Consider the following 26,324-nt stretch of genomic DNA (forward strand, 5'->3'; position numbering starts at 1 on the left):
CGGTGGGAGTGTTTACACCACAGAATTGGCAAATACCACAAGTCAGGGCTTCCTCTCAGAGACAGCCAATTATTAAATCTTTACCAGCACATCACTGCATCTAGGCATCAACCATTTATTGACTGCACTGCTTGTCTTTGACCTAAAAAAGATTCGGTCTAGCAGAGGAGGCAGATCAGTGAATCACTGACAATGGTGTTCTGAGTATTGGGATAGGGGGAGAACAAGGTTACTACAGGAACATAACCGGGGGGGCTGGGGGGCGGGGCCACTTACATCAACCACAATATTGGGATGGTTTCCCAGTGCAGACCTTGAGCCCTGAGCTAATGATTTCAAAGTAAGTAACAGTTGTCTGGACCCACACTGCCCAGTAAGGTAGCTCCTTGCCACATGTGGCGATTTCAGTCATTCATACCAGGCACATTTTAAGTATTCAATAGCGACATGTGGCTAGTGGCTACCACATTGGATGGAGCAGATACAGAACTTTTCCCTCATCACAGAAAGTCCTAATGGACAGCCCTTGTCTAGACAAAACAGTGGGAGAAAGCATTCTGGGCAAAAAGAACAGAATGTAGGGAGACCAGAGGTCTTCGAAAACATGCCTCATTCTGGGAACCACAAATAGTTCTAAGGGACTGAAGTAAAGGGTGTTTGGGACTGGAGAGGTAGAAGATGTGGCTGAACGAACAAGGCAGCAGGCAGATCACAAAAGGCCTTTGATGCGAAGCTAAGGAGGTTAAACTCCAGCCTGAAGACTATGGAGAACCCAAGGATTTCAACAGGAGCTTGGTATCATCTGCCTGTCTGTGAGTAAGATCTCCCTGACTGCGTTGGAGGCTGGATTACAGGGGGCCAGCCAGGAAGGCAGGGAGACGAGTGCTGAGACTATTGCAGTCATCAGGGAAAGAAGTGAGAGGTTTGAAGTAAGGCAGTGGCTGCGGAATGGGTGCAGAGAAGGGACAGAGTTGAGAGAAAGTGAAGGACCCAATGGCTGATTGTGTCTGACCCTGAAGAGGTGCTTTGTAAATATTTGTTGACTTAATGAATGGATTATAGCAAAACTTAAAACAATACAAGTGGGTGCACGGCTACTGGGCTTCTAGTGGTATCTACTGCACAAATGGTGTGGTGCAGAGGACACCCTTGCCTTGGTATGGACAGGCTGAAGTGTTGACTTTAGACAAAGAAAACAGCAAATATTTTGACCATGCTAATCAGTCCCCAATGTGGGCTGTTGTGTTTCAGGTTAGCTGGGAGCTAACGATGGCATGTAGGTACATTCCCCTTCTTTTGAGCTCAAGGAGAAAGAGGCAACAGGGAAGAGTGAGAAGAGAGAGACGGAGGGAAGGGTTGGTATCCCCTGTTCTGTCTGATGGAGGGAGGGCTCGGCTGAGAAGGGAGCCAGCTGTGCTCATGGAAGATGCTGAGGGAGCCAGGGTCCAAGCAGTGCCTCTCAGAATTGGGCACAGGCCATTCTCCCCTCTACCTCTTCCCCAATCTCCTTGTCATGTGGACTGCAGGGCAGATTTGGTGTCTGAAGGATTAGGCCAATTCACCAGCAGATAAATGTGGTGCATAGTGGATCCGCAGCATCTGGGAAGGCATTGTCAGCAGAGGATGAGTGGGGCAACAGAACACTGGAACCAGAGTAGGAAGTGTGAGTGTACTGGTGCCTAAACACGTGAGAGATACCAGCCTCCCTCTCTTGGCCTCTCGGAAGTTAACTGGAGGAGAATCCGAAGACAGTGGCTAAAGCTACTGGAACCTGGACATCATTGTAAATATGACCTTGTTTGCATCTACAGGTCTGTTAGGCCCAAGACAGTTGAGTTACAAAATGAGTAAATAGATGAGATGAAGCAGGTCCAATCATTCCCTCATTAGAAAAATATTTACTGAGCCTCTGTGTGCCATGCACAGTGCTAGATGCTGGCTGTACAATGGTTTACAAAACAGAGGTGACCCCTGCTCCGTGGAGCTTACAGCTCCAAGTTCACTTGAACTTGGGAGGCAGAGGCTGCAGTGAGCTGAGACTGTGCCACTGCACTCCAGCCTGGGCAACAGAGCAAGACACCATCTCAAAACAAAAACAAAGGCAAAAAAAAAAAAAAAAAAACCAACCCAGACCTGGAGATGAACAAGAGTTAGCAGGGTTAGCAGGGGATGTGCCTCCAGACAGCAAGAATGGCAAGTGTGAAAGCTTTGGGGACAAATCCTTGGCCATTTGGAGGCTGAAAGGCCAGTGGGGCAGGAGCATAAAAGCAAGGGGCAGGGGAGGCAGAAGAGGAGGCTGAGGAGGGAGGCAGGGGCCAGACTTCACAGGGCCACATTAGGACTTTGGACTTAAGCCTAAATCCAGCAGGAAGGGGAGTGATGTGATCAGATTTATTTTTACAAAGATCGCTTTGGCATCTGTGTGGAGGACCAGATTACGGGAGAGAACGCAGGGAGAAAGGTATGAAAGCTGACAGTTGCCAAAGGGAGAGATGATGGTGGCATGGTCAAGATGATGGAGTAAAGTGGAGGAACTGAGGAGGCATTTTTTAAAAAGAATTGAGACAATCAAGGTTTTTCTCACACCCTTGCCTCAGTATAGACAGGCTGAAATGTTGGCTTAGACAAGGCAAACAGCAAATACTCTGGCCATGCTAATCTGTCCCGAGTGTGGGCTGTTGTGTTTTAGGTTAGCTGGGAGCACAGTCCCCTGCCTCAACCAGGGCCACATCTGACTAGAGTCAATTTTACGACTAAAGATTTCCTGACAAACCTTTTACAACTTCTGCAATCTCTGCTGATGTTTAAAATAATTACTATTAGGAAATAGTAATTATTATAGGAAATTCCTGTTTTCATTTCATCTGAATTCCTCTCACATTACATTTTTTTAATTCTAGAGATAAGGATGCTAAAATAATAAGTCACCTGGGCAGCCAAATATGAATGACGTCATAATGACAGTTCTGAATTGCATCTGTCCCAAAGCCAAAGTGACCTATTCATTAGCAGTGAAGAAAAATGGCCGAATATCCTCAGAAGAAGAGCTCAATTAGAGTTGTGCTCACTGCTAAGTTCTTTGCCTTTGCTCCTTAACACGTGGACCTAGCAATAGCACCCAGTAGCTCGTTAGAAATTCAGGACCAAGTTGGAAGCCGCATTTCAACATGATCCCCAGGCAATTGGTAGGCACTTTAAATTTTGAGACGCACCATGGTTAGATCGCCCTAGGGCCATCTAAAAGTGGGTGGGCAGTGGCAGGTGCCAGATATTTGAAATGCGGTAAGGCACAGCAAGTGGTTAGGAAAACCCAACAACTGGTCCAACAGGAACTGGCTTTTCTCTGGAAGCTTCAAGCTCCCAAGTCACAAAGAGTGTTGCAGCCAAACTCGGGGACAATGTGTTTGTTGGCTGCTGGTTGTGTGGCTGGTGAGAGGCGCTGGGTAGACCCTCCTCTGGTGCTGAAATGCTGTCAGGTAGAAACTAGGGCCCGTGGGGACACATGTGGAGGGGCTCCCCCTGGCAGCACCAGAGGCTGAGGGGGGTTGAGCTCTCTTTCCCCCTCCCCTTCATAATGTGGACAGTTTGGTTCTTGTCCTCTTTACCTGGCCGCTAAGAGCCCTCATTCCTTGTGGGTGGTTTGGGTGACTTTCCCGCTTCCTTCTGAATGGGGGCATGCTGATGAGCAAGGGAAAGATGCTCTGGCATCTCAGTACAAAATACTCTTCAACAGCTTTTGCTAGAACAGAACACCGAGCTCCAGGGGTCCTGAAAGCTCTGCTTATACCGCCTGCCTATGGGGTCAGCTCCTGCAGGCCGATGACCCCTGTCACCCCTTGGTCTTGTTCTCACTCTCTACCTGAGGGGTATGCAACGCAGACACCAGACACAGCCTGGCCAAACAAGGACACTTTGTTTTATTACTGCTTTCTTGAGAAGTCTTTCAAGGCACAAAATCTCCACCAGAATCGAATCACAGACCTCCATCTAACTAGAGCTGGTCCTCCCACATCATCAGACAACTGGATGAAGTTTGTGGGCTGTTTAAAGCATATGCTTTGTAAATACTGTAAAATCAAACATTACTTATGGCTTTTATTTACTGCAGCATTTCACATTACCTAGCACCAAAATAGCTGAGGAGGTCTTCTCTGCCTTTGTTCTTTCTCTTCTACTTCTTTGCTCCCTGCCTTCTGCAGCAGCGGTTTCTCTGCTCTGATTCTTTGTCTCCCCACTGCCTGGCCCTCCTCCTGCACCGCCTGCCCACCAACTCCACACCGCTCTCTTCCCTGGCCCCACTCACCCTCTCCCTTTCCTCCCCCTGTGCCTCTCACACTGCCCCTTGATCCTCCTGGATGTCTTAGCTACCTTTCCCTCTCTCTGCTTTCACTTCCAAAAGCTGTAGGTGCTCCTTACTCACGCTCGACTCCCCCCCTGCCTCCGCCAGGCTGTTTTCTTTTCCCTCTCGATACCCACCACAGAGTTCCTTTTTTCCTCTTTCCTCTAAAGGAAACATGGGGATCAGAGAACTGTAGAATCAGAGTCACAAGGGACACTGCTTGTGCTACACTGGCAGTTACTTCTGAGTCAGAAAATCTTTCTTCTCCGATCACCTTCAATAATGGCTGCCCCCAACCCCGTCCCTCCTTAGAGCAAGAGAGGCTGGGGAAGAGAAAACTTTCAGGCTCCCTCACCAACACTTTCACCCCTTTCCTGTCTCAGCACACACACAGACACACAGATGCATGCACACACATGTCCACACATGCAGGAATGTACACATACGCATACACAAGCACATATGTATACACACAGGAGGGCACACATATGTGCGTGTAAGCACACATGTGCACACCCACAGGGGTACACACCCACACCCACAAACTCCAAGTGCCCTTGGTGCAGAAAGGGTTTGCACCCGGCCTCCCCTAAGGCCCTGAGCTTCCTCTCCAGTGTCTCCTTCGCCCCTGGCCAGGCTGACCTGTGCTGTGCACCTCCAGGGTGAGCACTTGGACACACGATTCTAGCTTGAGGGGATGGAGAGGGACACCCATGGTGGGGTTCCTTGCTCCAGGTGCAACTCTTGGGCAGCGGGAGGACAGCAGTGGTCAGACTGAACAGGAAGCTGGTGTCAAAGCCAGCTTCCACCTGGGGTCATGTTTAGTCAATCAATTCACAGTCAGGCTCTTACCAAGTGGGCTTCTTTCCATGCCCCTGGGCAAGGCGTCTTCAAAACAGAAAATCAAGAGGGAAAATGAACAGATCCCTGAAGACACACCCTTGTAACCATAAAACAATGACTCTAAAATTCAGCATTCTCAGCTAGAGCTTCCTCAAGCACTTTACGGAACCTAGGATGCTATTTGCTTCATAGCTGGGGAAACAGAGATTCCATTGAGTAAGCTGCTTGGGGATTGTGGAAAATTCCTCAATTTCCCAGTACTTGGCTCCTCACATTGGAACATTCATTTGAAAGACCCAAGGAATATTAATTTGAACAGAGATGAATTTCTCAGCTAGGTGTTGACTAGGAGGCCAGCCTCGCACAGGCGGGGTCTCTCCAACCCTGTCCTGCCTCCACATCCCCGCTCAGACTCACTTGGCTGCCCACAGCAGTGGGCTGCACCTTAATTCCTAATGCAGCAGTGCCCACCCCTTGGAGAATAGGAAGGAGAGCTGCCCTGCAAGCCCTCCAGGTGAGCGGGGCTTGCAGGTCAGCTAAAATGTGCCCCACCAAGTTCAACCCCACCCTGTTGTTCTGTGTTCAATGCCGAGGTGTGGTCTCTGCTTAGCTGTTCTCCGTGAAAATTCCCAAGACAAGGAGGAAGCAGTGACAGCTGAAGGCCAGGACTCCATTTCATTTCCCTGCCCCCCTCCCAACTCCCCCACTGCCTTCCACACACCCCTGAGGGGAGCAGAAAAGCAAGTGTGAATATTATTCTCCACCTGAGTTCCCTTTTGCATCAACTAATTACCAGCCCGATTGCCAATAAATTACTAGTATAAAAAGTTGTGTGTGTACACAGGCAGACGTAGATAGATGCATGTATATATAGTCATGGAGTCCAGCCTTTTTTCCTTGCCTTCTTTCTTATGGGCAGCTCCAGACAAAAAGCTTCTGTCCCCTGAAGGGTTCATCGGGTCATGGGTGCCACGTAGTTGGCAGGGAAGAGGCCCAGCTTGTTGTGCAGGCGGCCGGTCCACCAGGATGGGTTGGAGCTATCCAGGACCTCCACCACCTCCCCGCTGTGGAACCCCAGCTCGTCATCCTCCAGGGCCTCAAAGTCGTACAGCGCCCGGGCCCACCGCACTCGCTGTTGGGGGAAGCACAGAAGAGGCTCTGCTGAGCTGCGGGCTGGGCAGGCAGGGGAGGGTCCGCTGGCTCCTCCCACCATATCCAAGTCTTTGAGAGCAACGTTCCCTGAAGGCTGACCCCTCTGCAGCTTAAAAAAATTTTTTTGGTAGAGATGGGGTCTTGCTATGTTGCTCAGGCTGGTTTTGAACCCTTGGCCTCAAACAATCCTCCCGCCTTGGCCTCCCAAGTAGCTGGAACTACAGGTGTGAGCCACCATGCCCGGCTACCCTGCTGCAATTTAAATCAGATACCTATGCACAGGCCTGAGCAAGAAGTTCCCAGAATGCACCAGCGTCACTCTGGAGACCCAGGACTTTTACCAACAGATGTTATTGTCCAAAGCCCCAATAGACTCCCTGAGAACCACTCTCTCCACATCAATAGGTGGTATTTTTATCTTGAGTGACAAACAGAATGGCAACATGCCCCAAACAACAGCCCTTGGAGTTAGGGCAATCAAGTCACGAGTCAAGATGGATCACAGGCCAGGCACGGTGGCTCACGCCTGTAATCCCAGCAATTTGGGAGGCTGAGGTAGGAGGATTGCTTGAGCCTAGGAGTTCCAGACCAGCCTGGGCAATATAGTGAGAGCTTATCGCTACAAATAATATACCTAGCTACTTGGGAAGTGGAGGCAGGAGGATCGCTTGAGCCCAGGAGTTTGAATCTGCAGTGAGTCATGATTGTGCCACTGCACTCAAGCCTGGGAGACAGAGTGAGACCCTGTCTCAAAAAACAAAAAAAAAGATGCAATGATAAAGGCAATGGTAAAGGACTATGATAAAGATGATAAAGAACTAGAACCGAGAACTATGAGAATAGGGAAGGCCTGGCACCAGACTGAGATCAACAGACTGGACAGTGCTGGCTCAGCCCCAGGCCTCCCCAGACATTCCATCACCCCTCGTTTGAGCTGTGTGTGCATTTTTGTTTTGTTTTGTTTTTTGAGATGGAGTTTCGCTCTTCTTGCCCAGGATGGCGTACAACGGCGCAATCTCGGCTTACTGCAACCTCCGCCTCCTGGGTTCAAGCAATTCTCCTGCCTCAGCCTCCCAAGTAGCTAGGATTACTGGCGTCTGCCACTGTGCCTGGCTAATTTTTGTATTTTTAGTAGACGTGAGGTTTCACCATGTTGGCCAGGCTGGTTTCGAACTCCTGACCTGAGGTGATCCACCTGCCTTGGCCTCCCAAAGTGTTGGGATTACAGGTGTGAGCCACTGTGCCTGGCCAGATCTGTGTGGTTTGAGTCTCTCCTGCCTCATCTCCTTCATTGAGCTCTGTCCCAGGGCCCTTCCCCAGGGATCCCAGAGAAGGACAGTTCCCATACCCCTGCCGCCTGGAGCTGCACTGGGTCTGTGTGTCTCCGATGCATGAGGGCCGCATTCATTTCACTGCCCAAGCCGGTGCCACAGTGCCCATCATTTATGTCAAGGCTGCCTCCTCGGCGTTCCTAGAAATGTACAACAGAAGACCAGTCACTCCACTGCCAGGACATCTCCCACCGGTTCCCCCAGTGCCTTGCTCAGATGCCATCCACACAGCCGGTATATTCCAGTAATACTTACTGATAATGACAATAAACCCTCCACGTTGAGGAGGACCTAAGGTCTAAAGGCACCTTAGATGCTGAAGGCAAAGAAGGCAAAGAAGGCAAAGGCGGGTTTTATTTATTCAGTCAAGAAATATTTATCAGGCACCTACCACGTTTCCAGTAGCAGACACAAGGGAAATACAGCTGGAAAGAGAAGGTCTCTGGCTTCATGGAGCTTCCATTTAGAGGGGGAACCATGCACATTTAAGTGGTAAGTGAGCAGAGAGAAGAAATGTCTGTACCTGCCTGGGAAATCAAGGAAGGCTTCACAGAGGAGGTCATGCTTGAACTCCAGCTTAAAGGAGGGGTAGGGCTGCTCAGGGAGGGGCTCATCAGGCAGAGGGATCAGCATATAAAATGCCACAAAGGCATGAGAGGAAACGCAATGGACCATTCGGGTAACTAAGGTAGTGTGGGGGGTTGCTGGAATGCGTGTTTGCACGGGGAGTTGGCAGGGAGGCAGCAGGGATGAGGCTGGGGAAATAGATTCTGGCAGCTCACAAAGGACTTTGTGTGCCCTGCTAAGGAATTCAGGAACGATGTTATCTGGCTGTATTGTCCATCTCAGTAAGCCGCCTGAAATCCCATCGGGAACAAGGGTGGGGGGATAAATAAGTAATAAACAAGGCTCTGTTGTGGGTATTAAGCCTTTTTTTCTTGTGGATCTCAACAGCCAGATGGGCTAAGGGGCATGAATAGGTTTGGAATTGTGCTGGTAGGAAAATGAAGCAATTGTTTACTGAGTCCTCAGGGGAGGTGTGTGTGTGTGTGAGTGTGAGTGTGTGTGTGAGTGTGTGTGTGAGTGTGTGTGTGTTCAGGCAGGAGCCATTTAATTCACAGAGATGTCTCTGCCAAGAGCAGTTTCCCTATTTCTGCCATTTGCAGGGGGGTCCAGGGTCTTCATCATGAACTCTCTGAGACCTAAAGAGGCTGGGCCAGGCCTGGAGGACAGGCAGGTTCTCCTTTCCACCGTACTGTGCCCACTGCCTTCTTTCCAGATACCTGGTGGAAATGGTGGTGCTGCAGATACCGCTGCTGTGGGGGCTGCTGCAGCTGCTGGGGCGCTGGGGCATATTGCGGAGGCTGTGGCTGGTGCTGGTGCTGCTGCAGGGGAAGGGTGGGGGGGTGATCCGACAGCTTCCGGTTCATCGAAGGCCGGATTTCTTCTCCCACAGCCCCACTGAGGTGTAGGCCTCCCTGGGACCTCCGGTCCAGGCTGTTGCCCCGGTGACCCTGGGAGAGAGAACAGAGATGCTGCAGATGCATCCTCCTCTCTGATCTTCTGGCCCTTCCCCACCCTTGGGCAGTTGTTCCCAGACCCTGCTCATCTGGCTCCAAGAAATAGCTGGTGGGGTGGGGGCAGCTGAAAGATAATTGATGCTTTAGACCTTCACATTTTCCAAAGTGGCCTCTGCATTCTCAGATCCTCCCAGTTTTAGGAGTGCAGGTCTCTGGTTCACAGACCAACACTTTCCGCCTGGTAGCCATTTAGTCCATTTCTAGGGCGCTTGTTTTTTCTCTGTGTAATCAAGCTGAAATATTCCATTTTACTGATACAATGCCACCCCTTCTTACCACATGTTGCCACACCACTGGACATCCTACCCTCCAGATAAGCTCCACTGTTGACTTTGCATGATTTTGAACTGTCATTTATAGCCTGGTGATAGAGACCCAAACAGCAACATTCTTGCAACACCATGGGAACCAGGCCTGCCGCAGGGCTGGGCGTGGGGGAAGAAGTAAGGCCTTTTTCCCTAATGTTACAACAACCTTACAAATCAGAAATACCGTATTGTTATTTTCATTTAACAAACAATTATGTGGGACCCTGGGGGTAGCATATACCAGGCACTGTTCTAAGTGCTTTACAAATATCAACTCATTTAATCCCGTTTAATGCAATTTTATATTGCTTCTCTGAATGCACACCCTAGTGAGTTAATACCTTTGTCCGTTTCCTGGTTAGAGTGATTCACAAGGTCTTGGCTAGCCTTTGTTTTGCTTTCTGAACTTCTGTGTGCATTTGGTGGTAACTTCTTTTCTCCTTTGGCAGTAACTTCTCAGGCTTAAAAGCAACTAGGCACTCGAAAAAGGAGGATTTTCTTGACTTCCCCAAAGCACACATTGCTTTCAGTCTCAATACCTTTTCAAATAACCTGTCCCTAGGATTTCAGCTATTCTAGTGAATGCTTCTTCCTATGATACCCGTCTCTTATAACTATGTTATTTCCTTTGAAAAACAGTTCATAAATTGGGGTGTGTGTGTGTGTGTGAGTGTGTGCACGTGCGAATTTACTTATGGGAGGCAAGTTAACATGTTCTTAGTGCTTAATATGGACCAGACTCTGGTAGTGCTTAGCTGTATTAAGTCATTTAATCCTCACAACAGCCCAGTGAGGGAGGTTTTATTGTTCTCTCCATTCTGCAGATGAGAAAACTGATACTCAGAAGGTTTCTTAACTTGGCTAGGTAACACAGGTAGCTAAGCGATTAAAGCAGGATTTCATACCAGGTCTGTCTGACGCATTTCCTTTTAAAGCAATAGTCTGTATTCCAAACAGTTGCAACAGCAATAATTCCAAGTACGGTTTTCTCCTCCCATGTCCTCCCCACCCCCAATCCCATCATAAAACTCCACATGCTGATTTAACTCCTGAACTTTAGGCTGCTCCCTAATGTCCCTGTCTGTAGCACCCCCAACTCCTTCATCCTTGGGCAACTCTTGAGCTAGGTTGAAAACTTTGGTGTAGCAATGTCTATGAATAACAAAAAAACAGCACCTGTGGTAAGAGCTGATGCTTGCTGAGTGCAGTGTGATGAGGAATGACGTGAAGCATGGGATGCATTATCTTCTCCAACCTTCACAGCCATTCTGGGAGGTAGATATTACCATTGTCCCTACTTTATGGATGAGGAAACTGAGGCTCAGAGAACTTTCCAAAGTCACACAACTAGGAAGTGTTAAGTTGAGATCTGACCTCAGAGCTCTGAGCTCTGTCTTTCAGTATACTCAGAGCATCTACCCATCCTATGCATTTTTCCTGGTGGTTCATGTGAGAACTCGGGCTGCCTAAAATCTCTAGATTGGGGTCGGTCGGACCTGGAGCATACCTGATCTTCTCGGGTTCTGTCTGTAAGGAAGATCTGCTTCTGTCTGGAGATGGAATTTGTCCTGTAGTAGTCCACCAGCTTATTTAGGGATGGAAACTTCTCAGTCCACAGAAAGTAATTACCCTTGTTGTCTCGCATGACCTTGAAGTGTTGAACGTCATCCTCATGCCTGGAGATCAAGGCAAAACGAAATTGTATGTTACACGGTGATAATGTCACCACCTCCAGGCTGCTCGCATCTGGGATGGTGGAGTTCTCTTTGAGCAGGAGATGTAGATATGGATGACTCACTCATCACTGGGCAGGTGGGCCAGCCCAGTCAGGCTTCGGCAGGAACTTTGTAGGATGGACCACTTAGGATACAGGCTATGCTAGATGGGATTTACATCAGCAGAAGGTAATCAGATGAGCTAAAATTTGTTTTGGACACTGGAACTAACCTTTTACAAGAAAAGCATGTTCCAAGTGACTTAACGACTAAGAGATCAAAGACCTTTTCACAATGTTTATTTGCAAGATGTCAACGGGGGTATTTCAAGCTCCTATTATCTTTCTGTTACCAGAAATACTCTGAACCATCTCCTTTAAGCCCATAAGCTAGCACTGGCAGGTAAGAAGCTACTCTCTTTCCTAAGAAATATGTCACATTTTTTCTCTATGTAATAAGGATCTCTTGATCTTGGTTTATGTTTTGCATAAATAAGGTTACAAAGTGTTTTCAGCTTTTGGTGAAATAGCTTTGTATGAAATATGGAGTTTTTGTTTGTTTGTTTGTTTTTTGTTTTTTTGAGATGGAGTCTCACTCTGTCGCCCAGGCTGGAGTGCAATGGTGCGATCTCTGCTCACTGCAACCTCTGCCTCCCAGGTTCAAGCGATTCTCCTGTCTCAGCCTCCTGAGAAGCTGGGATTACAGGCACCCACCACCACGTCTTTAGTAAAGATGGGGTTTCACCATGTTGGTCAGGCTGGTCTTGAAGTCCAGACCTCTGGTGATCCACCCGCCTTGGCCTCCCAAAGTGCTGGGATTACAGGCGTGAGGCACTGCGCCCGGTGAAATGATAGAGTTTTAATCGGCAAGGATCTTGGAGATTGTTTAGCCTTACTTCTCCATTTTACAGATGAGGACACTGAGGCTCAGAGAGGTGCAGGGGCTTGGTCAAGGTCACTGCAGAGTGAGGGCTGAGGCCAGAACCCTGAGTCTCTGACTCCAGTCTAGTGAGCTTGGCCTGTCACGCCACGTAAACATGATAACTTCTTTTTTTTTTTTTCCTTTCAAACGAGTTGGTTTAATTTCAGGTGATACAAAGTTTAGGGTAGAACAAGGACCAAAGAGCAGATTCTGGCAAGATTCTGAGCTGGTTTTACTTTAAACTCACAGTTACGGTAGGAATGACTTAGTGAAAACAACTAAAGAGATGATGAGCCACTGTAAGATTTTTTTTTTTTTTTTTTTTTTACAAAAGTTTATTCTTAAATGTACAACAGCTCCAAGACAACACTTAATTCCAGCTATAGGTGGCAAAAGATGTTATGGGAGGGAATAGAGAGGTTTAAATACGGATGAAATAAAGGGTCACCATCTCCTCAGGCACAAGGAACAGCTTACTTTTTGCCAGATTTCTTAATTCCACCTGTGGCCAAGGGCCCCTTCCCCACGGCCTTCGCTTTTAGCTCCTCGAGTTTCTTCTGCTCCTCTTTTTGTTTCTGCTTGAAAGCCTTCTCCTCCTCGTCCATCTCCTTGGCCTGCTTCTTGGGCTGTTTCAGTGGCTTCTTGTTGCCACCTTCGTGGCCGGACATGGCACCTGCCACCCCTTCCCCAGACCCTGCCACTGGACAATAACTTCTTTTAGATCAGCACCTTTTGTTGCCAGTCTGGACTCACAAGTGATGATACACATTCGAACCAGGGCTAGAGAAAATGGATTTTATCCATCTAGGAAGGGTGGGCTTAGCCTTTACCATTAGATCCAGTTTTACTTCATTGCCAAGTCATTCTCTTTTGGATGTAAAGTTTATTTTTCAAACAGACATACATTTATATCTAAAAATAAACTGGCACTAGTGATGCCAATTGCCTGATGTAAAAGAAAGTCAAGAATTTTAAAGGGTCTCGGAGAGTAAAGATACCTCTGAGAGTAAGTGGAGGTTTCTTAGGGATGGATTTAGGGATCTGTGTTAAGAAGGAGATGGAAATTCTGACCCTCAATCGCATCTTACGTGCTGGGATTTGCTCATAGCTGGGTGAAGCCAAAGGTTGTACAAGTGGCCTCTTGCTTGACTGATTTGGGGTGGTAATCAACATATTGCAATCACTGCGTGGTCTTCCCCTTGGTTTTGGCCACCAATGGATACTTTCTTCATTCTAAGACAACATGGATCAACTCAAAGTCATTATCCTTCACATCCGGGTGAGGAGGAGAAAATATTCTTGTGATATTATAATTTTTCATCCACCACTTCAAAGAACTCAGAGTGTGAAACACTGACCCTTTTACTCTCATAAGCTGTAAGTATGGATGTGAGGGTTGCAGCTAGTCATCTGGGTCTACGAGGAGAGGATGGCCTGACCATTGTCTCAAGCCTGAAGAGGAACAAAAGAAAGGATGTGACTCAGGGTGCTGGACTCCAAAATCTGGTGTTTTAGGCCCTTAACAAATGCTGAGTGATACAACTACAATTAGCTCTTAACTATCTGTGCCCATGACAGATGTAAAAATAATTAACAATGATTTTGCTTTGGAAAATATTATACTACATTTCTGCAGAAGACGTGATAATGATTACGGTAATTGTCACCATAACTAGAAGCTTCATCGCCTCAATATCAGGGGAAGACTTTGGTAGAAGTCAAGGCTGTTTTGTAGAACTCACTTTAATAAAGGAAATATAAACCATAGTTCTGGGTCCGGGCACAGTGGGTCACGCCTGTAATCCTAGCACTTTGGGAGGCTGAGGCGGGCGGATCACATGAGGCCAGGAGTTCAAGACCAGCCTGGCCAACATGACGAAACCCTGTCTCTACTGAAAAAAACCACACACACACAAATTAGCCAGGCGTAGTGGTGCGAACCTATGGTCCCAGCTACTAGGGAGGCCAAGGCACGAGAATCGCTTTGAACCTGGGAGGCGGAGGTTGCAGGGAGCCGAGATTGCGCCACTGCACTCCAGCCTGGGCGACAGAGCGAGAGTCTGTCTCAAAAAACCAACAAAACCACAAAAACCATAGTTTCTAGCTGAAAAAGCCAGAGTCATCTTCATGCAAACCAAAGGCCCAAGAGATACCCTCAGTCTAACAAATTACTTGGTCAAGTTTATGATGGGGTAGAGAGGGGAGGCTTAAGGAATAGATTTGACTTGTAATATATATACACACATGTTAAATATAATATATGTATAACTGTTTTTTCTAATAATATATGTATATAATATATGTAAATAATTTTTTTCTCTTGAGACGGGGTCTTGCTCTGTCACCCAGGCTAGAGTGCAGTGGCGCGATCGATCTTGGCTCACTGCAGCCTCAACCGCCCAGGCTCCAACAATCCTTTCAACCTCAGCCTCCCAAGTAGTTGGGACCACAGGCATGAGCCACTGCACTGGGTTAATTTTTTATTTTTAGTAAAGATGAGGTCTCGCTATGTTGCCCCGGCTGGTCTCCAACTCCTTGGCTCAAGCAATCCTCCCACCTCAGCCTCCCAAAGTGCTGGGATTACAGGCATGAGCCACCGCGCCCGACCCTGACTTGTAATATATGTTAATGGAGCGAAATTTCATTAATTAAGACCTAACAAGATTAGAATTTGTGATACATCAATATTGGCCTGAACTAAAGTTAACCATTCTCCAAGCTATGAAAATAAAGTTTTTATTGAGGATAATTAAGAGTTTAAGCAAGATTGCAAGCGCAATGCTAAAGAGACCACTTTAAAGGTATGTATGCATACAAATTATTGACCTGTTATGTTAAGTCCTTCCTACCTATCCTTTCAAATATCCATTCTTTCTAAATAGCAAAGTGGCCACAGTTTATTACTTGAGGTTGGATTTCTGTCCTTAAAACAAAGCTTTATGCCTTTCAAAATATATTGAATAAACCAGATCGGTATTTCCTGTCAATAACTTGACAGTAAGGTTTTACTGTACTTCTCCTGATCTGCTAACAGCATTATATTCTTGCAGTTTCACATGTGGTCAAGTGTGATACGTGACTTGCGATCCCCAACATGCTGACCACACACAGTGTGTTCTGAACTGGGCTTCTGAGTTTGGGGCTGAATAATGTCTACGCGTGGACTGAGTCACTTCCTACGAGGTGCTGCACCTTCGTGAGATTTCGCTGTTACAGTCCTCCCCCACTCCTGGCCCTCTGTTCTGTTGTTTTCGGTCTTGCTGTACTGTACTGTGTTGAAGCAGCCTTTCTTTTTGTTCAGCTGCCTACAACTATACATGTATTTGTTGGGGCTCAGAAAACGACACCCCCTGGCATGCTGAGTGCTTCGAACCAAAGGAGATTGGAAGGTTTCAGAAGCAGCCTTGGAAGCAAAGTCTTCCTTTGGCCTTCTCCTGCCCTCCTGTCTCCCGCTCCTCTTTCTCCCCCTGAGTGAGTCATAGAAATTAGAATTCCTCTTCCCCACAGCAGGTCAGAGAGACTAGAAGGGTCACTACGGGGGAGGCCAAGGCAGGAGGATTACTCGAGGCCAGGAGTTGGAGATGAGCCCAGGCAACACAGTAAGACCCAGTCTCTACAAAGAAATAAGTTAAAAAAAAATTAGCCAGGTGTGGTGGTGTGCACCTGTATCCCCAGCTACTCGAGAGGCTGAGGTGGGAAGATGGCTTGACCGTGGGACACAGAGGCTGTGGTGAGTGATGATTGCGTCACTGCACTCCAGCCTGGGCAACAGATCAAGACCCTGTCTCCAAAAAAAAAAAAAAAAAAGAAGACTTGGGACAGGCCTTGTTCAGTTTCCCACCGCAGTCTGTTACCTTAGATCAAACCCCCTTTGTCCAATCCCATTTCTACAGGGCTGTCTGTCCTTTGTTGAACCTAAGCATAAAAACAAATGGCTTTCCCTGGGTCTTGGGTCTTCATTTCTGAGGGCTTCTGTGTCACACGAGTCTTTGAGTAAATAAATGTGTCCACTCTCCTCTTGTTAACCTGTCTTGTAGGAGTGTCAGCTGTGACTCTTCTGATGGGCGAAGAAAGGTGCCACAACTTTTCCGCCCCTGTATATCCTACAGCAATGACTTGAGATTTCTATTTTTCCCTGACTCTTCTTCAGATATGCATCAATCATAAAAGAAAAGGTTAAGATTTAAACCCCCAGATGGATCTGGACAAGTGGGAGTTCTCCTCCTCCTACCCCTCCTTCCTTCCACAAATACTCACTGAGTGTCTCTATTTTATGCAAGACACTGTTAAAGGCATAAAGATGAAGTAGAGGAAAATCCTGCCCTTCCAGAAGCACCTGGGCTAGAAGGGGAGGCAGATGGGCACAGAAATAATTTTGAACACACACCAGTGTTCTAAAGAGTGGTGTGTGCATGTTTTGGGAAGGCGCTGGGAGCAGCAGGTTGTGAAGCTGCTGCCATGCTTGGCCCCTAGGCCACCATGCTTCTGACCACTGGGTCATATTCCAGAGGTCCCTTCATGGCTTCAGCATTCTGTGAGGTTAACAGGCCGAGAAGGGCCAAGACAGTGTCAGGAATGGCCAGTACCTGACAGAGATGGAGAAGTCCCCTGGGGAGCTCTGGCTGGCCCGGATGATGAAGAAACCAACCTCCTTGCCCATGAGTAAGTTCTCTGCCTGGTGTCGAGAGAGGCCTTCGTGAAACCATCTGTGGGGCGAGATCAAACAAGAGGATCAGGATGAGACACAGGAGTGACAGGAGGGAGACGTGGAGAAGAGGTGACCCAGTGGGAAAGAGGCTGGGGACTCTGTACAGTAGGGAGCAGAGAGAGACCAAAAGGGGCCAGGTGCTGTTTGAAATCAAACCAATGCTCCAGGCAGCTTTCAGGAAAGGCGAGGGAGCATTCCCCTTGATTCACCCTCTTTGTTCCTTCTCTCCAGGAGAAGTCTCTCTCCAGCCTGGGAAACGAATCATGGAAATGTGTCGCTGCACCAAAATGGGGCAGTGTGGGAGTGACTCACTGCAGGAAGCAGCCGCCTGCCGGCAGCTGCGGAAGAGATAGACCAGAGCTGTGGGGACAGAGGATGCACCGGGGAGGGAAGGGAAGGCTTCAGGCACTGGAGCCAACCAGGTGCAGCTGGCTGAGCAGGGCCTGGGGCGCTCATGCCTGTACTGAGGCCTCAGTGGCCTAGAGGTTCCTCCCTGGGCATTAAAGGAAAGTTACAGCCCAGGGCATCACGTTACCTAGGCTGGCATGGAGCACAAGGGGGCTTTGCTCAGTGTGCCCAGCAGAGGCTGCAGTGTTCCTAGGGAGTCCAGTGTACACGCTTGGAAATGAGCGAGGCTGGCAGGTGCCAGAGAGCGGCATCTATATAACCGGATCCTGGGCCTGCCCAAAAAAATCCAGGCTGGGACATAATCTTTACTGTGGAAAAGAAGAAACAGGAGAAATTGCTCTTTCAGCAGAACGGTCAGGGTGGCAGCCCCTGGAGGTACAGCTGCACACAGCGTGGCATGTATGAAATAGGTCAAACACTTACACAGGGCCAGGCAAGCTGTGGCTGCAGCCTCAAGGCAGGAGGCCAGAGACCTCTCTCCACTACAGACAAGCAAAATGAGTGTCTGCAATCACTCAGCGGCCAAAGGTGGGACTGTGTCACATTGCTTCAAGGTGGCTGCTGTAATTGCTGTCACCAGAAGGCTCATACGCATGTTCCTTTAAGATAAAAGCCCGTCAGGCCTTGGCTTTGGATTCCTTTGTGAGCAATTCTCTGTGCTTTCTAGAATTTGGGAACCTGAGACATGGGTAGCAGGAAGGATGTACTTATTGGAGACTGAGTCCCCCACTGGAACTGAGGGGGAAGGTTGGCTGTGCTCTGAGGGGGCTGAAAGCAGCAGTTTCTGGTGGGCTGGAGATTCTGCCTGAGTATTTGCCACACAATTCTACAGGGCTAAACAAGAGGCCACCACACACACCACTGCCATGTGTGGGAAACGTAATGGGGATGGGAAAAGGAATGGAGTGTGCAGCACAGCAGCCATATCGCAAAGGAAACATTTTAGAAGTGAAGGGGATTTAGGAAATACACGTTTGTCCTCTGACTGCAATCTGATAGGGGGCTTCTTTCAAGATTTGTAAAAATCACCACACATTGCATATTAGACATGAGTGGTCACGGTTTCAATAATACATATTCATTCATTCATTCATTCATTCATTCAACAGCTTTACTGAACATCTAGTACTGTGCTGGGCCCCCTCCTGGGCACTGGGGACACGGTAGTGGACAGAACAGACACGCACCCCTGCCTTCAGGGAGCTTACATTCTAGTCAAGGGGGACACACACAAAGGAAAAAAATAATTAAGATCTGCAGTGTGCCAGATGATGGTAAGTGCTGTGGAGAACATGAAAACTGAGAGGAGAGATGGGGCTCTGGGGGTGGGAGATTAATGTAAGGTATGGTGATGAGAAAGACCTCACTGAAAAGGAGACATTCTAAACCTGTAGGGGACTGGGGAGTGGGAGGAACCAACACAAGAGACTGAGGAGGAGAAGCCAGGGCAGTGGGAGGACAACCAGAGGAAGGACATTCTGGAGCCAAAATGAAAAAGGTGTTCCAGTGGGAGGGGGATCCTCAGGGCAGGTCATGCTGAGATGACCCCTGGGAGCTGCAGCCCACGGGGAGCCTGGCGGGAAGGGTTGGGAGATGAGGAGTTGGAAGTAGCAAATACACACACTCCTTTTGAAGAGATGGAGTGGCAAGTGGAAGGGGATTTGGGATTAAGAGTTTCTTGATTTATTTATTTATTTATTTAATTTTTTTTTTTTTTCTTTGAAACAGAGTCTCTCTCTGTTGCCCAGGCTGGAGTGCAGTGATGTAATCACGGCCCACCACAGCCTTGAACTCCCAGGCTCAAGTGATCCTCCTGCCTCAGCCTCCCAAGCAGCTGGGACTATAGGCACACGCCACCACACCCAGCTAATTTTTAAAAACTTTTTGTAGTGATGGGTCTCGCTATGTTGCCCAGGCTGGTCTCAAACTCCTAGCCACAAGTGATCCTCCTCCCTCAGCCTCTCAAGGACTGGGATTACAGGCATCAGCCACCACAAAACCCACCTGGCCTCTGGGTTTGGTTTTGTTTGTTTGTGTTTTGGTAAGTTGGGAGAAATTGCAGCGTGTGTGTTTGCTGACAGGAATGATCCAGCAGAGAGGGAAAGGAGGTTGACGTGGGAGAGAGAGAGGAGAGTTTCTCCTAGAAGCAGTGACAGTTCCTTCCAGCCAGCTGCCGGAAAGGCCAACTGTTTGAGCACACTTGCAGGAGGCAGGTGGATGTGGTGGGGGAGGGGGATCTGGGAGCTTCACTTCTGGTGCCTTTCATTGTTCCAGAGAACCTGGAATCAAGGTCACGGGCTAAGAGTGATGCAGGGAGGGGCTGGAGGTTTGAGGAGCAGGTGGGGTATGCAGAGGTCACCTAGCAGATTCCTGGGCAGCATCAAGGGTTCTGTCAAGGTCAGTGGTCATTCTCTTGGTTTGGTGGTCAGTTCAGGTTTACCATGACTGGTGCTCTTGCACCTTGCTGGAGTCACCGATACTACTGCGGTTTTCTAACAAACTTTTGCTCTTTGAGCTAGACCCTGGTTCTGAGGCAAGATTAGATTTCTATCTAACCCTTGTGGTCAATTCTTAAGACAAACGAAGCCCAATCTCAATTTTTCATTTCCTCTTTAGGAAGAGAATTTCCCCTTCCCCCCGCTGACTTCTCTCATTGGGGTCAGCATACTTTACTGAAGGCAGGGAATGTCTGTCCACCCACCGAGTGAAGGCTGAGAGCCTGGTGAGGATGGTTAGGATTAGGAGGTCACAGAGAAGCACTTAGGAGAGCAGCTCTTGAAGTGGCGTGGCCAATAGCGCCCCCTTTGGAATTCTGGGGAACGCTGTGATTGAAATCACTATAGATAATTTGAGTTTACAAACTCATTTTATAAGAACTTAAAATAGGCCAGGTGCGGTGGCTCACACCTGTAATCCCAGCACTTTGGGAGGCCGAGGAGGGTGGATCACCTGAGGTCAAGAGTTTGAGACCAGCCTGTCCGTCATGGTGAAACCCCGTCTCTACTAAAAATACAAAAGTTAGCTGGGTGTGGTGACATGCACCTGTAATCCCAGCTACTAGGGAGGCTGAGGCAGGAGAATTGCAATGAGCCGAGATCATGCCACTGCACTCCAGCCTGGGCAACAGAGCAAGACTCCATCTCAAAACAAATAAACAAATAAAAAAACAAAAAACAAAAAAACCCCAAAACTTAAAATAGGCTGGGCATGATGGCTTATGCCTGTAATTCCAGCACTTTGGGAGGATGAGGAGGCAGATCACTTGAGGTCAGGAGTTTGGGACCGGCCTGGCCAACATGGCGAAACCCTGTCTCTACTAAAAATACAAAAACTAGCCTGGCGTGATGGCATGTGCCTGTAATCCCACCTACTTGGGAGGCTGAGGTGAGAGGACGGCGTGAGCCCAGGAGTTTTAGGCTGCAGTGAGTGGTGATGGAGTCACCACACTCCAGCCTGGGTGACACAGTGAGACCCCGACTCCCCCCCGCAAAAAAAAAAGAACAACTTAAAATTGCAATACATGCACATGGTGTAAACATCAAAAGGGAATGAAATGAAATGCAAAGCCTCCCTCCTGCCCTGGCCTTCAGCTGCATGCTCTGGAGGCTCTCCGGAAAGAGCTCCAGAGGCAGCCATTTTTGACAATGTTTTGGATTCCCATGGGTAACTGTAGTGATTGCTGGAAAAGTAAGAGGAGTGTGTGTGGGTAGGCCCATCTCAGCAGGCTGCAGATACTTACTCGGGAAACTGGATGTCTATGAAATTCTTGGGCACATATCCTTCCTGGCTCCCAAGCTCCGCCTTAAACCACTCCTCTTGGTTACTCAAAATCTACATGGAAGAAAAGGAAAGACAAAGATATTGGAGGGAGGACACCAAAAAACAAGAGAAAGGGGCTGCAAGGCAAAGAAGGCCCCTTTGGACTTAGAGGAAAATATGTTAATAAGTTGAAAGAACTCACCAGCTGTTCTAGGATTTACCCCAGGCCTGTGGAGCAGCCGTGGGTTTACCTTTGGAGTCAGCTTCTCCTGACCCCAAGTTATTTCCGTCCACTTGTGCTGTACATTCATGTCACCCCACTGTGGCTTGGCCTCCCAAACTCAGCACTCAGGGACTTCCCTGAATCCCTTTTTCTATTGGAAATTCATTTGTCCCAGGTAGCACCTTAAGTTCCTCATCTCAGCAGTTGGTGGGAAGGCAAGAATGGCTACTCCATGGTGTTTTTTTTTCTTTTCCAGGTAACCAGGAAACTTTTCTTTTTTGTTGTTTTTTGTTTTTTTGAGACGGAGTCTTGCTCTGTCGCCAGGCTGGAGTGCAGTGGTGGGATCTCGGCTCACTGCAACCTCCACCTCCCGGGTTCAAGCAATTCCCCTGCCTCAGCCTCCTGAGTAGCTGGGATTACAGGCATGCGCCACACCTGGCTAATTTTTCGTATTTTTAGGAGAGATGGGGTTTTACCATGTTGGCGGGGATTGTCTTGATCCTCTGACCTAGTGATCCACCTGCCTTGGCCTCCCAAAGTACTGGGATTACAGGCATGAGCCACCAGGCCCAGGAAACTTTTGAAAAATTTAATTTGTTGTTGTTTTTTAAACAGGCAGATTAAAACTTAAACATCCCAGTTGGGCCAGCTTTGGAAACAGTAACTCTTTGTGTTCACATACTGTGTATTTCACAGATATTTGGCTGGAACCCAAGATACTTGGGATGCCTTTTCTAAACTTGCTTTTAGAGCCAGATCCCAAGCAAAACCAAAAGTTCTGTCTTGTTACTCTGTGGCCTGACTTTGACTGTGACCCCAAATGTTATTGTCTACCTTGGTTACTCAAATTACTCACCAGACTTGACTGTATGTGGCTTCTGGTTTCTTAAAAAATGAGATTCACCATTAAAAGACAAATATTTGGCACCGCCACTGAAAATGTTTTGAAAGTCTGAGGCCAGGTGTGGTGGCTCACGCCTGTAATCCCAGCACTTTGAGAGGCCGAGGCGCATAGATCACTTGAGGCCAGGAGTTCGAGACCAGCCTGTCCATCATGGTGAAATGCCGTCTCTACTAAAAATACAAAAAGTAGCCGGGCCTGGTGGCACATGCCTGTAATCCCAGCTACTTGGGAGGCTGAGGTAGGAGAATTGCTTGAACCCAGGAGGCGAGGTTGCAGTGAACCATGATGTTGCCACTGCACTCCAGCCTGGGCAACAGAGCAAGACTCTCTCACAAAAAAATTTTTTTTAAGTCTATGATATAGACTAGAACAATAATTCTAAATAAGGGTAGCAGAGCAAAGGATGGAAAGAACTCTGATAATGTCACTGAACCACTGAATTAGATGATACCCAGGAGCCTTCCTACTTCTGGACTTTGAGAAATTACAAGTCTTTGTTATTGTTTAGGCCATTTTTAGTTTATGTTTCTTGCTCCTGAAAATATCTTAACTGATAGAAGTGTGATGATAAAGAAGAAAGCAGAAATAGACAGAAAAGGCATCCATATGTAGAGAAGAGACCACTTGCCTTGGCAACGAAAGGAGCTACTGAGGCCAAGTCAGATGGCAATGGACTTCCTCCTTCAGCTCTGAGGAGGTGTGGTGCGTTCTGGGAATGAAATGCCTCCAGGTGGCTGGAATGTAGACTGTGAATATCTTGAAATGTAGGGGGAGCCCTTAAACGATTTTGAGCAGGGAAATAACGGTGAGAATTAGAGTTCAGAAAGAGCTCTGGGCTGGGTGCGATGGCTCATGCCTGTAACCCCAGCACTCTGGGAGGCCCAAGCAGACGATCACTTGAGCCCAGGAGTCTGAGACCAGTCTGGGCAACAAACCGAGACCTTGTCTCTATGAAAATAAAAATAAAACTTAGCAAGGCATGGTGGAAGTGCACCTGTAGTCCCAGCTACTCAGGAGGCTGAAGCGGGAGGAGGGTGTGAGCCCAGGAGTTAAAGGCTGTAGCGAGCTCTGATTGTACCACTGTACTACAGCCTGGACAACAGAGAGAGACTCTGTCTCTAATTAAGAGAGAGCGAGAGAGCGAGAGAGCTCTGTATCAGAGATCAGAATGTGAAGATAGATTGCAAGGCTAAAGTCGGCAGAAAAACCGTAGGAAGAAGAGCACAGCCCTCCAGGCAAGAGATGATAGGGCCTGGGCTAAGAAGAGGTGAGGATATATTTTAGAGAAATTCAGGAAGCAAACAGGCAGGATTTCTTGACCAATCTTGGAAGCTAAGGCAGAAGAGGACTCTGGGATGCCACTGGATTTCTGGCTTGGGAGACTGAGTAGGTGGTGATGGCTTTACAGAAATAGAAGGTACATGAGAGGAGGCAGGGCTGAGAAAGGGCTCATGGGCCTCAGATTGCATGCGGGTGATTGTGAGTTGAATTCTTCAACTAAGAAGAAAAGCTCAGGGAGCGGCTGGATATGTCAGTCTGGACCCAGGAGAGAGGCTGAGGTTGGGGCTTGGGGTTTCAGAGTCATCAGAAAGTGGGTGGAGTTGAAGTCACAGGGCCCTTGGGCTTCTTTCTCCCAGAAAAGAAGATGGGAAGATAATGGAAAGAACTAAGTGCTTGAGTGGAGAGGATGAGCTATTTCTAAAATTACTCCAAGGTGGAAGGAAGGGGACAGTGTTGTGAGTTGGGAATGAGAAGACCTGGTTTCTAGCTTGGCTCCATCACTAGATATGTGATCTTGGCCAAGTCAATCAGCCATTTGAAAAATGGAGATAATAATAGCCACCTAGCACCTTATAGAGCTGATGTGAGGATCAAATGAGCCCTGGTACCTGAAAGTCCTTCAGAAAGGGTAGACTCTTTTCAAAAAAATACAATTCCATCAAATGTGGTATTCTTATGAGGGAGGCCTCCAGCTCTGAATAGGACATGGAAGGGTTTATACGTTCTTTAAAGCATTATGTGTGTATGTTTTGAATTTAGTCATTTATTCTGAAGAAATAAAAGTGTGTCCCATATTTGAGTTTGAGATTGCTGAGAACAGAAAACTTTATAGTTTCTAACATCAAATGCGACTGCTGGTGTCACTAAGGACATGTGGGTATGTGTGTGCTGAGGGGGCAAGGGAGGAAGCAGAAAATCTAGGTCAAAAGAACTAGGAAACCCAGCAGCAGTGCCTCGTAGCCACGTAAAAACACAAGAGCACTGCACTCCATCCATCGCTCTTGAACTCATGGCATTGGAATTCCTTTCTCCCGTCACATAGGAATGCGGTGTTTGGCCAGGGTAGCAAATGTTACACAGAAAGGGGTAAAAGAGGCCATTTGGAAACTAGCTTGTCACCGTTAAGAATTACACATTGAGGCCAGGTGCCGTGGCTCACGCCTGTAATCCCAGCACTTTGGGAGGCTGAGGCGGGTGGATCACCTGAGGTCAGGAGTTTGAGACCAGCCTGGCCAACATGGCGAAACCTGATCTCTACCAAAAAGACAAAAATTAGCCAGACATGGTGGTGCATGCCTGTAATCTCAGCTACTTGGGAGGCTGAGCTACGAGAATTGCTTGAACCCAGGAGGTGGAGGTTGCAGTGAGCCGAGATTGCGCCATTGCACTCCAGCCTGGGCAACAGAGCGAGACTCTGTCTCAAAAAAGAAAAGGACCACACTTTGTACTTTGTTTTCTGACCTGAAAGCAGCTCTGCAATTTTAGTTATCATGCCTCAGACCTCCTCTAGAAACTGAAAGATTATCCCACAATGCCAGCCATTTCTCTCTGCCACCTGGTACTTGGTCTGCCTAACATTGCGTTTCTAGAGAGGTGAATTTACAGGCTTTTTACCACGTATAGAAGGCGAGGTTTTTTTAAAAAAATTCTCATTTTCTGCAAAGAAATGTATTTGAGGGGAGGGGAGATGGTTTCCTCCTGCCGTTGTGGGCCCAGGGCCCCGCACTTCCTGTTCTTCTCATCTCTCCATCTGTTCAGTTCCCCGTATCTCGTGTACCCATCGTGTAAACCTGAGCAAGGCGTTCAGCCTGAACACTTGAAGTTTTACTCTTAACTTGACTGTTTCTTAATTCTTATAATGTTCCCTAAGAAAGAGATGATTTTCTGGGTTACATGGCCTGAGAATAAGTTAGACGTGGGAAGAGAAGGGCCAAATTATGGCTGGAAGAATTTTTAAATTGGATGAAATTGTAGCTTTTAGAAGCACAGCAGAAATTTGAAGTATTGAAGAAATGAATTATGTAGAATTAACTCTTAGTGCTTTTAGGTTGCTATTTTGGCAAGAAGAAATGAGGTCGCATTAGATGCATTACAGAAGGAGACAGAAATGGACTGAGTCAAGAGATATTTTTCAAAGCTACTGGCAAATTTAATGGCAAATTCAAATGTGAGCCTGGTGCTGTGTGTAGCTGCAGGTATGGTGGTTTGTGGCATGAATAGGAAAAAAATCTGATTCCTGAGTTTTCAAATGTTTCTGTCATAGGAGAAGCAGGATCAAGTCATTTGGCGGCGTTTTCCTGTCCACCATCTTGATCTACATGCCGTGTAGATCATCACCTAGTGAGCACCTGCTGATTGCACTTAGATGCATGAAATATGGAGATAAATAAGCTGGGGCCTCTGCCCCAGGAAACTCATGGTCTGTTGAGGGTGGGTGGCTGCTCAGACTTTTTTGTACCTTTCTAATGAAAACCTCTGTTTAGTCTTTAGCACAAAAGGCCAAACAAGTCAGAGAATCCCAGAAGCGAATTGCTGGGGCAGTCAGGAGCTGGCTTTGAAAATATTTGTGAGGATCCTGGGTGTGTTACCCATTGAGGAACGCGGGGGCAGACATTGCAATCACATGTGGGGAGCCCCAGGCATGGGAACCAATCACCATCCTGTAGACATTCTGTGGGGCTCAGTCAACAAGCCCTCCTCATTTTGTTCTTTACCTGCAATGGACAGAATTTGAAAAGAGGGAGGGGGTTGGCTTTCCAATGGAATTCTAAATGAACAGGAATAAATGCAATTTAGCGATTCAAGAAATGTGTACTGGGCATCTGTTTTGGGCCATGACTTGTGCTAGATGC

The 26,324-nt window shown here is 47.7% G+C and overlaps 1 protein-coding gene and 1 pseudogene across 6 annotated transcripts in view; both read right to left on the bottom strand.

Annotated features, from left to right (window-relative positions):
- Positions 1 to 3,512: 3,512 nt before the first annotated feature.
- GRAP2 (GRB2 related adaptor protein 2) overlaps positions 3,513 to 26,324 on the bottom strand; it is a 72,482-nt gene continuing 49,670 nt past the window's right edge. The window contains exons 3-8 of one of the 5 annotated variants that reach the window (XM_003264782.4): positions 21,045 to 21,136; positions 16,776 to 16,895; positions 11,061 to 11,229; positions 8,949 to 9,179; positions 7,683 to 7,805; positions 3,513 to 6,314 (exon numbers count right to left, since the gene is read on the bottom strand). In XM_003264782.4, coding sequence (XP_003264830.2) covers positions 6,135 to 6,314; positions 7,683 to 7,805; positions 8,949 to 9,179; positions 11,061 to 11,229; positions 16,776 to 16,895; positions 21,045 to 21,136 — 915 coding nt within the window. In that variant the 3' untranslated portion in view covers positions 3,513 to 6,134. The remainder of the gene's footprint in view (positions 6,315 to 7,682; positions 7,806 to 8,948; positions 9,180 to 11,060; positions 11,230 to 16,775; positions 16,896 to 21,044; positions 21,137 to 26,324) is intronic. The other 4 variants (XM_030815506.1, XM_012507836.2, XM_012507835.2 and 1 more) reach the window with 4 other exon arrangements.
- Positions 12,331 to 12,857, bottom strand: LOC115835945 (annotated as a pseudogene). Its single transcript, XR_004030920.1, has one exon. The product of XR_004030920.1 is annotated as a translation machinery-associated protein 7 pseudogene (transcript).

This window comes from Nomascus leucogenys, chromosome 7b (assembly GCF_006542625.1).
Source record: "Nomascus leucogenys isolate Asia chromosome 7b, Asia_NLE_v1, whole genome shotgun sequence".
In the NCBI taxonomy this organism is placed as follows: domain Eukaryota; kingdom Metazoa; phylum Chordata; class Mammalia; order Primates; family Hylobatidae; genus Nomascus; species Nomascus leucogenys.